The sequence below is a fragment of the Chiloscyllium plagiosum genome, unplaced genomic scaffold (genome assembly GCF_037043375.1).
Source record: "Chiloscyllium plagiosum isolate Xiang-an unplaced genomic scaffold, Cpla_swu_hap1 HiC_scaffold_13, whole genome shotgun sequence".
Taxonomy (NCBI): domain Eukaryota; kingdom Metazoa; phylum Chordata; class Chondrichthyes; order Orectolobiformes; family Hemiscylliidae; genus Chiloscyllium; species Chiloscyllium plagiosum.
In genome coordinates, this window is record NW_028270151.1 from 33,288,907 (window position 1) to 33,302,575 (window position 13,669).

The 13,669-nt window shown below is 41.1% G+C and overlaps 1 protein-coding gene across 1 annotated transcript in view; it reads left to right on the forward strand.

Annotated features, from left to right (window-relative positions):
* The first annotated feature begins 619 nt into the window (after positions 1 to 619).
* The window catches only part of LOC122556042 (transferrin receptor protein 1-like), a 54,623-nt gene continuing 41,573 nt past the window's right edge, over positions 620 to 13,669 (forward strand). The window contains exons 1-5 of the mRNA XM_087993476.1: positions 620 to 710; positions 6,056 to 6,117; positions 8,740 to 8,953; positions 10,788 to 10,998; positions 12,157 to 12,300. Coding sequence (XP_087849602.1) covers positions 6,085 to 6,117; positions 8,740 to 8,953; positions 10,788 to 10,998; positions 12,157 to 12,300 — 602 coding nt within the window. The 5' untranslated portion in view covers positions 620 to 710; positions 6,056 to 6,084. The remainder of the gene's footprint in view (positions 711 to 6,055; positions 6,118 to 8,739; positions 8,954 to 10,787; positions 10,999 to 12,156; positions 12,301 to 13,669) is intronic.

A 13,669-nucleotide genomic window follows, 5' to 3' on the forward strand; every position in this document is an offset into this window, starting at 1 on the left:
GAGGGGGAGGTGGGGATGAGGGGAGGGGGAGGTGGGGATGAGGGGAGGGGGAGGTGGGGATGAGGGGAGGGGGAGGTGGGGATGAGGGGAGGGGGAGGTGGGGGTGAGGGTGAGGTGTGGGTGAGGGTGAGGTGAGGGTGAGGGGGAGGTGAGGGTGAGGGGGAGGTGAGGGGGAGGTGAGGGTGAGGTGGGGGTGAGGGGGAGGTGGGGTGAGGGGGAGGTGAGGGTGAGGGGGAGGTGAGGGTGGGGGTGAGGGTAGGGGGAGGTGGGGGTGAGGGTAGGGGGAGGTGGGGGTGAGGGTAGGGGGAGGTGGGGGTGAGGGTAGGGGGAGGTGGGGGTGAGGGTGAGGTGGGGGTGAGGGGGAGGGGGAGGGGGAGGTGGGGGTGGGGGTGAGGGTAGGGGGAGGTGGGGGTGAGGGTAGGGGGAGGTGGGAGCGAGGAGGAGGCGAGGGGAAGGTGGGGGTGAGGTGGGAGCGAGGGGAAGGTGGGGGCTCGGGTAAGAGATAAGAAGATGGGTGTAAGCGCGGTGGAGGTCAGCCCCGCAGGTTTGAACTTTGAACCTAAGAATAGCCCGCGCTTCCATTGACAGATTTCCGGTGTGTTCCGGAAGTGATGTGTAATGGGTTGATCCTAGTGCTGTCGGTGAGTGGGTGAAGGACGGACTCGCTGTTATCCCCATTCGGAAAGGTCGGCGGTAGCGGAGCGGGGCAGGTAAGGAGCCGAGAGCGGTCCCAGCGGGCCCGGGGCGGGCGGGGTGTTACCGGGTCAACAGTTTGCTGCCGTCGGGCGGTGGTTCTCCTGAAGCACATGAAATCTGGCTGCAGCAGGAAGGTCACTGGGACTCTCAGTGGAGGCCACAATGCGGCTGATTAAAAATCCTTTCTGTGTTCCCGGTGCCCACGCTCTTGCCCATGTTTTACGGTCACTTTGACAGGCAGCATCAGCAGCTGGAGAAATCTACCTTTCCGGTGTAACTCACCTGTTTTTTTTGTCTCTAATTCGATTGGGATTAGTTGACGTGAAGAAGTGATTCTGCAATCTTATTTTCCTGCACAAGCAAGGTTTTATTAAACGCCGTGCTGGGTTAAGACTCTGTGTTTGGGATGATGTTCGGTCTCTCCAGTTCTTCAGAAATTGGGATGGATCTAAAATGTTGTTAGTTACGTTAGATTCCCTAAAGTGTGGAAATACACCGACCCTCCGAAGAGTAACCCACCCAGACCCTTTCCCTCCGACTAATTTACCTAACACTATGGGCAATTTAGCATGGCCAGTTCACCTGACCTGCACATCGAATATATGTGAATTCAAATGAGGAACACACTGCCTCAAGATGTTCTAGATTTCTTTGCTGGGTTTTTTTTGTTGCGTGACCTCTGCTTGGTCCCTTGAAGCATTTGCACAGAAATGGCTCGTGCTTCGTGTGTTGGTGTTCCTCAAAGTGTTGGTGAAATGGCTCTTGTTGGAGAAAGATGAGTTTAAATTCAGTCCCGTTCACTACGAAGGAAGACCTCCACAAGAATACTGACTCCAAAGCTTTGCTATTTTTAATTGCAAACTTTCATGATTGTTAACACTCAAGTTGGGGGACAAAAGTAAATTTCAGAAACACATTAGATTTTGCTTTAGTTGGGCAAAAACGTATACCGAATTTGCACAAAGAATTCTGCCTTTACTGCCCAAACAGTAGTAGCCTAAACAATATCACATACAGATTTATCAATATTTGCTTTGAATACTGTCTGCCTTTGTTTATGAAAGTCATGGTTTCATTTATCTTGTCTTCTGCTTTAAGGTTTCCCAAGTTCGTTGCTCTTCTAGCCTTTCAACGATACACTATTCAGTCATTTATCCGCGTCCTTTGAATTATTTCCCCACGCACATTTCCGATCTTGGACCATGTGCAATGGGGAGGAAGCAGCGCTTCATTCCCCTAAATTATATTTTTGACGAGTTAAATGTTAGATGTTGTCTGGTGAATGCGAATGTAATCAATAGGGTTCTCAGTGTTATATCGACTTGTATGGAATTACTAAAATGGAGGACTTTATTCCCGTGCTCTGAATTAGCCATGTGCGCTTGTGCAGTTTCAATCCTGTCGGTAGTTATGAAAACGTGGTTTTACGTAAATTCTCTTTACAGCTAAAAGCTGTAGTTTTAAAGTTGTGTTTAAAACGTGTTCGTTTGGAAGTCCGAGTGTAGGTGTGGGCCTCTGGCTCTGGTCTCAATTCTTCGAGTGTCTCGACAGTCTTTTCAGAGCTTGTCTTTTTTTTTACTAATTCACATCAGCGGCAGATCGTGAGGCGGGCGCCTCAAAGTCAGGGTGCTCCGCAAGGATTGCTTCCTCTAGACATTTAAATTAAACAGCTTGCCATATTATTTTCAATTAACCACACAGCAATGTAACTGACTTAGTACTTCGTTCTGTTGGAGTTGGAATCAGGAATTTGCGAAATATTTCAATTTATTTCCGAATAGAAGGATGGAATTTGTTGCCCATTCATCAATGGATTGATTGTTAAATGCTTCCAGAAAGGAGTGCTCCCTCTGGTGTAAAATCCCAATTTCGAAAACCTGAGTTGTGAAGAGCATTGTTAGTGCCAACTGGACAGAAGATTGATTATTTTAAAATGTTAATTGTGTTCTAACTGCCTAATGTTATAGCCAAATCAGTCTTTGATCTTTAGGTTTGAGGGCTCTCTGTTGTAGGCTCATGTCAGAAAATACCTAGATGTTAGTCCTGTATTCATAGCATTTTCCTGATGTGTAAACTTTGACTTTGATCTGTTCTGAAATACTTGACTTTTCATACAGCTGCTTAAATTAATTTTGAACACTAAACTTTTCTTAATATGAAGTTCATATTGTAAAGGACAATTTGAATTGATCCATTTTCTTACTGACTAAATACTTCTACCTCCTGTGTGCAAATTACTGTTGTACATGTCTGATGTGCTCAGACATTACAAACAGGATGCTTGTTCCAAACTGAGAAATTCACAGCATAGGAGGAGACTGCTATTTGTACTGAGCTTGTTTATCCAAACAGTGCTGCTGTACTCTTTTTTTTTCTCTTGGCATGGTGTCTCCGTGGTTAGCCCTGCTGCATCACAGCGCCTGGGACCTGGGTTCAATTCCAGCCTTGGGTGACTGTCTGTGTGGAGTTTGTACATTCTTCCCGGGTCTGCATGGGTTTCCTCCAGGTGCTCTGATTTCCTCCCACGGTCCAAAGGTGTGCAGGTTAGGTGGATTGGTCATGTTAAGTTGCCCAGAATGTCCAGGGATGTGTAGCCTAGGTGGATTAACCATGGGAAATGCAGGGTAGATGCGTGGGTCAGGGTGGGATGCTCTTCGGAGGGTTGTTGTAGACCCAGTGGGCCGAATGGCCTGCTTCCACACCTGTAGGGATTCTGTGATTCTATGTTTGTTGTCAAATGTTTATCCACTTGTCTTTTAAATACACTGGATTCTTTCACCGCTGTGCTGAGTTTTGAGTTCTAGTAGTAACAATGTGCATTTTAACATTCTCCTAATCACTTAGGAGGAATGTGATTGCACTGGAACAGGTGCAATGTTGTATGGACTGGAGAATTCTAATTATTAAGAGTGATTAGATAGACTGGACTTGTTTGCCTTAGAGTGGGGATGACTAAGGGGAGACATGATTGAGATGTATATTTTACTTAATTAAAGATCATACAGTAAACAGGAAGGAACTTTTCCCTTTAGAAGAATCAATGTCTTACTTTTAAGGGAAGGGGCAGGAGGTTTAGAGGGTATCTAAGGAATCTTTTTCACTATGGGCAGTGGAAATCTGGAATCGTCTGTGATAGAGGCAGAAACCCTCGGAACATCTAAGTATTTAGATGTGTGTTTACAAGGCTATGGGCCAAATGCTAGGAAATGGGGTTAGAATAGTTCGGTGCTTGGTTTTGACCTGTGCAGACTGAATGGGCCAAAGGGACTTTTTCTATGGTGTAGACCTCAATGATTTTCTTTGTGTTCCTTTTGGTTTGTGATCTTAAATTCATTACCTTTAGGGTCTGTTAAGATTTTATTGCCAAATTATTGGAACACCAGTGATGAAAATAGTTTCCTAGTTGAAATAGTCAAGTAAATCTGTTAACACAAAATTAGCTGCTTCATTTTACTTGGCTTAATGCCAAGGGCAATTAGAACACTAAGGAAAGACGATATTGATGTCATGAGCAAGATTAGTTAATGGCTATGTAGTGGTTTTGATAATGAGGATGAAACCATTCCAAAATATGCATACCATCCAACAATGCATTTTCATAATGTTATGGATCAGGCCAAACCCCCTAAAAATATCTTAATAAGGAGGCCTAGGCCCTAACTTTTTTATTTTAAAGGCAAATATGAAGATGCAGCTGGACAAACTACTGAACTTTAAGCAAAACTGTTTATTAGACATGAAAACGAAAATGGAATTTAGAATAACTTAACTGTTTAGAAAAACTTAACTGACTCAACACCGCAACTTAACTAAGGAACTGCGCTCCAATCCAGCAGCATTCCATATAAGTGCCACTTGACAAAAGGTTAGTTCAAACACCGGTTCTTACAGGCAGGAGGGGACACCTTCCAAAGAGATTTCAGAGACAAAACTCAGTCAAGCATCATCTGTTTAAGCTTGGAACCTTTATGCACTGCAGCAACCTCTGACTGTTCCAAATTTCCTAAAGAAGGGCTCATGCCCGAAATGTCGATCCTCCTGCTCCTTGGATGTTGCCTGACCTGATGCCCTTTTCCAGCAACACATTTTCACCTCCGATCTCCAGCATCTGCAGTCCTCACTTTCTCTTGTTCCAGCTAAGCCAAACTAGAAAAAGCCTAAACTGGAGGAACTGGCCGTTGCCTTGTTAAACTAAGCTCTTCCCAGACATTTCAGCACCTCTGCCTTTACTACCTCTCCTTTTTTTAAAAAAAACATTATTAAAGTGACAGCATTGTCATAGTAACTTTAATTTTAGTATTGACTAACTTTGTTATTGTTGTTTTCTAAACCTATTTATGATGCCTGATAATATCTGCTGTGAGCATTGCCTTAATAATTATGCTCAATGATAAAGGGTTTTTCTATGCAAGTTAAAGGTCAAGTAACTTCATATCTTACCACAGAAAATGGCATCAATAAATGATTATAACAATTATTAACAGGTCTATAAGCTTATTTCCTTATTGTGTTTTCAACCTTTTCCTCAACTTCAAGCATTGTGGAATTAGTAATTTAGTCACAATGAGTCTTTCACTTTAAAGCTTTTCTTTGTACACTACTACATCGTATAGAAGAAAAACATGATAAGAATATATAGTATTGACATATCAAATGATCCCAAGTGACTTGCTGTGACATTCATGAGTCAGCAGTGTAATAGATCAGGCATGAAAGCTCACTCTGAACAGAAGGCCTCTTGCGTTGTAATTATATTACTAAACTAGAATATCAGTAGCAGATTTAGTGGAAGATGTTTTAAATTCTTGACAGAGTAGTTTTAAAGTAATGTTAACTTGACAACTGATTCAAACTCATCTTCGGTTAGCAATCCTTTTTACCTTGGATAGAAATCTTAGTGAACTAGGCTTGGCTCCAAAAACATCATCTTGCTATGTTTGTCAGGACTTGCTGGCTCTTGTAGCAATGCATAAGGGCTAAGTTGGCAGAATTTCTCTTGTTGCCCTTGCCTTTTTCTCTCTTTCCCTGTATTCCCACAAATGGCATAAAGAAAAATCTTAGTTGAATGTTGTTCCTGGTATTGCAAAACCTTCAGATCATTTAAGACTTCCTTTGTATTTACAAACTGGAGACCAATTATGCATCATTTTCAGAAAAAAAACTTTTTTAAACAAGTCACGTGACTCAATTGTAAAGTAAGGTTAGATGTTTTGATTTAAGTTTTTTGCTGTTGGGTAGGAGAACGTAAATGATTTGGGTAAAATAAGTGGTGAATGTTGAACTTCGTGATAGATTGTAGAATAGTGCATACTAGGATGTGTTACTATCATTGCTGATCTTGTTTTTTTTTATCTTTCAGCTATCTGTATTTTATTAAGCATTTGGACAATGGATCGTGCTAGAATAGCTATTTCTAGTTTGGTAAGAAGGTGCTCTTTTAATGCACTATTTTGCATAGTCTCACAGTTGGAATTGTACTTGAGTAACATGAGTAGTGTAATTTCAATGACTCAACACACATTTGAGTTTTTATTTGAATTTGGGACTTTATTCTTGCAAGTTGTAATGTATCATAAACCTAAAGTCTTATGTGACTTGATTTGAGCTCATAATGGTAAAAGTGAGGTCAAAAATATAAAGATGGTCAAAAATTTACATTTGTGTAGCACCTTTTAATGTAATAGACTCCAAGGCACAACACAATAATACAAAACACAATAGCCACATAAGAGCTGTAAAACCAGATGACCAAAGGTTTGGTTACATAAGTGTCTGCAAAGTAGAAATGAAGAGGGAATTTTAGACCTTGGGCTCTAAGTAACAAGTGTGTGAACATGCATGGTGGAGCAGTGGAAATTGAGCATGTTTGACCCACAATTGGATGTTTGCAGGTATCTACGAGGGTTATGTATTTAGAGGAGATTAGAGATGTTGAGAGTTAAGCTGCAGAGTGAGAATTTTAAAATCCAGACATTGTTTCCAGTCAAGCAGTGTGGGACAATAGACATGAGCAGCAGAGTTTTAGATAATCTCAATTTTGCAAGGGGTGTCATTTAAGGAGTGAACTGGAACAGTTGAATGAGGCATATTTTTTGCTGTCACTGGGCAGTGAATTGCAATTTTAGTGATGCTGCAAATCTGTGATGTAAGCTCACCTCTATATCAGGGTTGCAAACTAACTAACTAGATTGTTGTCAGGGGATGCAGTGCAGTGGGTAGTGACGGAAAAGAGTTTGGATTGTAAACTGAAAACATCAGTCAAATCTTCCTGATAATAAACTGAAGAAATCTTGTGTTGATCTAGTGCTGGATGTTGGTAGGTGGTCTGTCTGAGAATTTAGTAACATTGGAAGGATTGAGAGGTGATGAGGCAGTGCATCTCAGTACTTTTCAAAAACCAAGGCATTGCTTTTGGACAACATCACTGAGGGACAGCATGAACGTAAGGCTAGATCATTGGTGACCACTGCAGGAATGATGTGTGACTGAATCCTAAAGTGATGTAAAATGGACATAAGCTATTCTGTTTGTTTTCTGCATACTGGCTGAGAAGAGAAGTCATTGCAAGTGGTACTGTACCATTGGGTAAGAATGGAATAAAGCGAGAGTAGCTTGACTCAGCCATAGGGCATAGGACGGCTGTTGGAGGAGGATGGTACGATCAATCATGTCAAAGGCATTAAACAGGCCGAGAGGGAATGTTTTATCTTTCTCTCATTCACATAGGGTGGAAATTTGATTGGAAAAATTCAATGACTGAGTCAGATTAGGGATGTGACAATCCGTTTAAGTAGTTTGGCAAGGAGCTGGTTGTTAAAGAGTAGATTATTGATTGCAAGGATGATGGAGTCAAAGGTAAAGGTCGGTGTGGTGATCTCAGACTTAAAGGAGAGAGATAAGAGGCTTTGTGGGCAAGTTGAACTTAGAGAGGAGATGGAGAGGAACCAGAGAAAACTAAAAGTTCAGGGTTAGGTCAGAAAGTCTGGCTCTGTGATGTAATGAAAAGGAGCTACATGATACCAGCAAGTGATTGGATGGTCTCACTTTTGGTGACAGAAGTTTGTGTGAATACTGCACATTGCTGAAGGTGAGGGTGAAGCAATAGAGAAGAGTAGAAGAGTGCTTTAAGAAGATGGTCTCTAGTTGAAAATATAAACATTTTGGATTCCAGGATGATCCTTGAATTGTGTACAGCTTTAGCAATAAGGAATAAGACATAATAATTTTACAGTGGCTGGCAACGTAGCTTGTCTGCAACGACCTTGGAAGTCTACATTGCTTGGACTTGAGGGATTGGAGATGAGGGCCATACTAAGGGAGGCGTGGAAAGAGGGTAGTATAAATGAATATCCCTTTTTATTATTAATAGAATGGGACTAGTACAACCATATGAGATGACATAGATTAAAAAGATTATGATCTTGAAAACTTGCATTGAGGGAATATATGTGGAACTCCAGCACAGAAGATGAAGGTTCAAAATGGTGTTTGAAATCATGCGGATAAGAAATTTGTTCATTGCAGCGTTTGAGGGAGAAAACCAGTTAAAATATCTTGGGTGAGTTTTTTTTAATTGATTTAAGTGGGCAATAAAGAATGATAATTTTGAATGAGAGATGAATGGGTAGGCAAGATGAGCTCCTTAAAAAAATCAGATGATTTTGAGATCAGGTTGTGATCTGGTGAATGCCATACAGCTATCTTGACAAGCTTTCATGAAGTGAGTGTTAGAATATATAGCCAGGCAGGGTAGATGTCATTATTCTTTAGGTTTCCCTCAAATTCATTGATGCAGTCATCCAAAATGACTCCTAGCCAGCACTCTTGTTCGCAAATTAATTGAGGTTCTGTGAAGTTGGAGCATCTTGCACTGGCATGGTATTCTTGCTCAGCCTGTTTGCCTTAATTGACCAAAACTTCTCAAGTTTTTGCTGAGCTATTTCTAAATTTTTGTGTATATAAGTATATTTTTAAACCACCATTATTATTGCAAGTAATGGCTATTTACAGACTATTGTCATGTGCAAAATCTTTTTGCTTCAGCTTGGATTTGAGCCAAAGTCATATACACGTTTCAGTCTAACGCGACGAACTGATGGGGATGGCAGTAGAGTCGAAATGAAATTAGCAGAAAATGAGAATGATGAAGAGATGGGAGATGTGATGGCAGACGGTATGGAGACTCAGATAGAGAAACCTCACAATAACCATAAGCCTCTCTGCTGTTTGATGACTGCTGTGTTGCTTGTTCTAATAGGTAAGAAAGATCCTTTCTTGTCAGACTTTAATATCAAGGGTTCCTCCTTTATTATTGATCCAAAAAAAATCACTAGATGCAGGGAAACCAATCATGCTTTGGTATTGTAATGGTAAATTGGCTTTCATGCCTATGTTGATGTTTGTAACTTTTGGTTTGTAGTAGCAAATTTTGTATAATTTAAGTTTTGAATTCAATTCTGGGTTCTTAATGGTCCAATTATATTGCATTGAAGTGACTGCAGTAAGCAGAATTCTAAGACTTCAACTACAGAAGCAATTTTCTGGCTGAGTTAGATCTTTGATAAGCAAGAGAGTTTAGTGTTATGGAAGGTAGACAACCAAATGGAATTGAGCACAATTCCCCCAATTCGAACTTGTAATGCAGCTCGTGTGGTGATTCGTGAATTATTGGTACACGAGTCTTTATTCACCTTTTTCCATTCCATTGGTAATGTTAATGAGCTTGCCACAGTTTTTGAATAACACTTGTGGTCAATGTGCCTTTTGAAACCCTTGTCACTAACCATTGAGCATCAGAATTAATAGCACAGTTCAGCCCTTCGCATTGCCCTGAAATACCATATATAATCATATATAGGTCGAATTTTGAAGACAGTTTTTAAAATCTGAAATTAAGGGATCAACTTATACATGAGATATTGTTTTCGGGGACGAATATTTATCTGCAAAGTAGATAAAATGGGAAATTTACCTTCCCGGCAACCCCCGTCCCCAGTTCTGGAATGCTCTCTGTAATATGTTGGGACCACAGTAAACTATGGGTAACTGCAACCTACTCTGTGGATATAGCGGTTGCCCTGTACTGTCGTACTATTACAGTAATTCTGAAAACCTGGAGCGGAGCATGATGACTTGCTGGACTGCAAGACCCGGAACAGAGTGGTACAGCCAGCAGATCGGAAAGCTGGAGCAGAGTGCAACGGGCAGGCATGCTGACTCATAAATGTTGATTTATAATTGTGAAGAACTACGGTTGCCTATTACATGAGATATATGGAAAATACAAGATTATTTGGCCCAAAATAAGGGGTCAACTTGTACATGAGATCCACCTGTACGTGTGTATATATGGTATTCACTTGGTCCACGCCATCGTTTCTGCTTTGGAATAAATTCCAGATCTCTTTTTCTTTCTGTCTCCTGAGGGATTAGGAAGGGGCATTCTGTAGTCAGCAGAATAGATTACCTATTTTATATGCTTGTCTAAGACCTGGGTTGATGCATTGTCTTTTATAGTGCCATGGTAAGTGGAACCATTGGAAAGGGGGAGCAAGGGTTGAAATGCATTTGAGATTTAATTTGGGAATTTAAAGCATTAAGTGGTAGATTGAAAGTAACACCTGAAGCTTGATTATCTTGTTGCCTCTTGTAGCTTGCACTAGTTAAGAAAGGAAAATTTAGGGAAGCTGCGCATTGCTGTAGAGCCAGTATAATATGAATAGAGTCATAGAGATGTACAGCATGGAAACAGACCCTTCAATCCAATCTGTCCATGCCGACCAGATATCCCAACCCAATCGAATCCACCTGCCAGCACCCAGCCAGCATTCCTCCAAACCCTTCCTATTAATATACCCATCCAAATGCCTTTTAAATGTTGCAATTGTACCAGCCAGTTGAAGCTCTTGAGGATTTGGAATGAATTGTGAAGCAAGGGAAGGCCTCAAAGGAAAAGGCAATTACCTTTGCAGAGCGAAAATAGAAAATTAAAACGGCTAATTTTGAACTCATTGTGGGAGAGGGATCCAGGTTTATGGTGTATTATATTGCTAAAGTAATAAATCTTCAATTGTAATTGCTTTTGTTTTTAGGGTTTCTAGTTGGTTATCTGGCATTTCGTGGTCAAACACCAGGGAAGTCGGTTTCTTTGCCAGACCAACCTACTGAAGCAAGTTACACAGATGACGATGACAGTGATGAATTTGTTGCTACAAATGAGGAAAAAATGTCACTCTCATTCTCTGATATTAAGAAAATGCTGACAGATAACTTGGATTCTTCACAGTTTCTGCATGACATTAAGTAAGCAAATGATGAGTGTACCCTTGACTTTCAGGAGTGTTAAACTCACCGCTTAAGTCTGATATAAAAACAATGCTGCCAAAGTGTAGCTGATCTGGCAGCATCTCTACAGAGAAATGTTTAATATTTTGAGTCCAATATAACCGTGGGCGGCACGGTGGCACAGTGGTTAGCACTGCTGCCTCACAGCGCCAGAGACCCGGGTTCAGTTCCCGCCTCAGGCGACTGACTGTGTGGAGTTTGCACATTCTCCCCGTGTCTGCGTGGGTTTCCTCCGGGTGCTCCGGTTTCCTCCCACAGTTCCAAAGATGTGCAGGTCAGGTGAATTGGCCATGCTAAATTGTCCGTAGTGTTAGGTAAGGAGTAAATGTAGGGGTATGGGTGGTTTGCGCTTCGGCGGGTCGGTGTGGACTTGTTGGGCCGAAGGGCCTGTTTCCACACTGTAAAGTAATCTAATCTAAAATCTAAAGTAATCTAATCTAATCTAAAACTCTTCTGAGTGTCTGTTTGGCATTCCTCAAATTAAATAATGTGAACAAATTCTGCACAGTCACCACAAATGAGCAGTAATAAATTCAGTAAGTATATGATTCCAGATATTCTGGTGGGAGATAGGTGACCTGAAGTGTAAGTCACTTATTTCTCTGTGCAAATGCAACTTGATCTCGAGTATTCCAGTATTTTCTGGTCTTCAGATCTCTAACATTGGCAGTGTGCTTTTGAATCCATTTATTATCTAGGAGTTCTGATGACCAGCTAACTATCTCTTCAGGAGTTTCCATTTCATGTCAGAATCAGGCGTTTGCCATTGGTCCGTCAAACCTGCTCTGCCATTCAATAAGATCATGGCTGATTAATATATTCTTACCTCTTATCTTGATTATTTGTCGCCATTTAATTGCCTCTTAGTAATTTTTGGCACTGCGGCTTCAGATAATATGATTAACGATTGTATATAAGAAAAGGCAATCTTTTTGCTCCTTCAATATTACACCGCACTCTATACTACCACTTCAGGAAGACTCTTGCAGCTCATTTGTTGCTCTCAGCTTTGGCTTTATTTCCATTTTGGACTCTTTCATGTTAACTGTGCTAATGTAAAATTAATTTGTGTATAATGGCAGCTGCTGCATACCAATCCATCTCTTGTCTTGTCAGCAAAGTTTCTGACACAAGCAATCATGAAACTGGATCTGATGGAGATCTGACTATCACTCAGTACATCCGTCAAGAGTTTTTGAAGAACTTGGACAAGCACAGCGTCTGGACTGACACTCATTATGTAACGTTGCAGTTTAACGGGTATGGAATATGCCAAATGAGAAACAGATTGTTGCGCTAGTAACAGATAATGATTGATAATTATGAACTTGTTTAAGTTGTACAATCCTTGGTGACAGTATAAGTTTCAGCAATCTTTATCATTCTGGTAGAATGTTTGATTTACAGTGATTCTAATTCCACCTGTGTTCAAATATAAATTATCAGTAATATTTGAATTTGAGATGAAGTTTGAATTGTGAAAGAGCTTCCTTTTTCATCTGAAAATGAGTCATTCTGGGCTTGAAATGTTAGCTGTTTCTTTCTCCACAGACCTGTTGAGTTACCCTAGTGTTATGTTTCTTTCAAGTTTCCAGCATCCACAGTACTTTGCTTTTCCATCTGTGTTCGCATGGGAATATATCTTTGAAATACAGAACCATATTCCAAATCATTTGCATCAATAGGAGTATGTTGGCACTATGTCTCATTGAAATGTTGCTAATCTGGCACAAGATAGGGAGGTGGTAGAATAGTGGTAATACCAATTGACTAGTAATCTCGTGCTCCAGGGTAATGTGTTGGCCAGGTCAGTTTAGACCCTATCTTGACAGATTGCATGAGGGGGCAATAGTCTTGTGATATTGTTGCTTGACTTGTATTCTTTTTGTATTTATTCATGGAACGTGGATGTTGCTGTCCAGGCCTGTATTTATTGCCCATTCCTAATTGCCCAAAGAAAATTAAGAGTCAACCACATTATGGGCCTGAAGTCATGTGTAGACCCAACTAGGTAAAGATGGCAGATTTCCTTTCCTAAAGGACAGTAGTGACACAAATAGGGTTTTCCTGGAATTTGACAGTGGTTTCACAGTCTCTTAATCCCAGATTTTTTTTTATTGAATTGTTTCCACCATTTGCCATGGCAGGATTTGAACCTGGGGCCCCAGACATTACCTGTGTCTCTGGATTGATGGTCTAGCGATAATACCACTTGGTCATTGCCTCCCCTCTGGAAAGTCAGGTAATGTTTGGGGGACCTTGATTTGAATTTCACCACAACCTGTTGTTGATCAGTCATCTCTGCCTCTGTTCCTTGGGATAATGTCCTAGCACCAATCATCTCCACCTGCTTTGTCAATAACCTTTCCTCCATTATAAAGTCAGAAGTGGGGATGTTTGATTGGACAATGTTCAGCACCATTCACAACTCAAATTCTGAAGCAGCCCATGTTCAGGTGCACCAAGACCTGGATGATATTTAGGTTTGGGCTGACAAACAGCAGCCTACACAAATGAAAGCATACCAAACGCCGCCTTCACTATCCTATCGACCTGTGACTCCACTTTCAAGGAGCTATGAATCCGCACTCCAAGGTCTCTTTGTTCAGCAACACTCCCTAGGACCTTA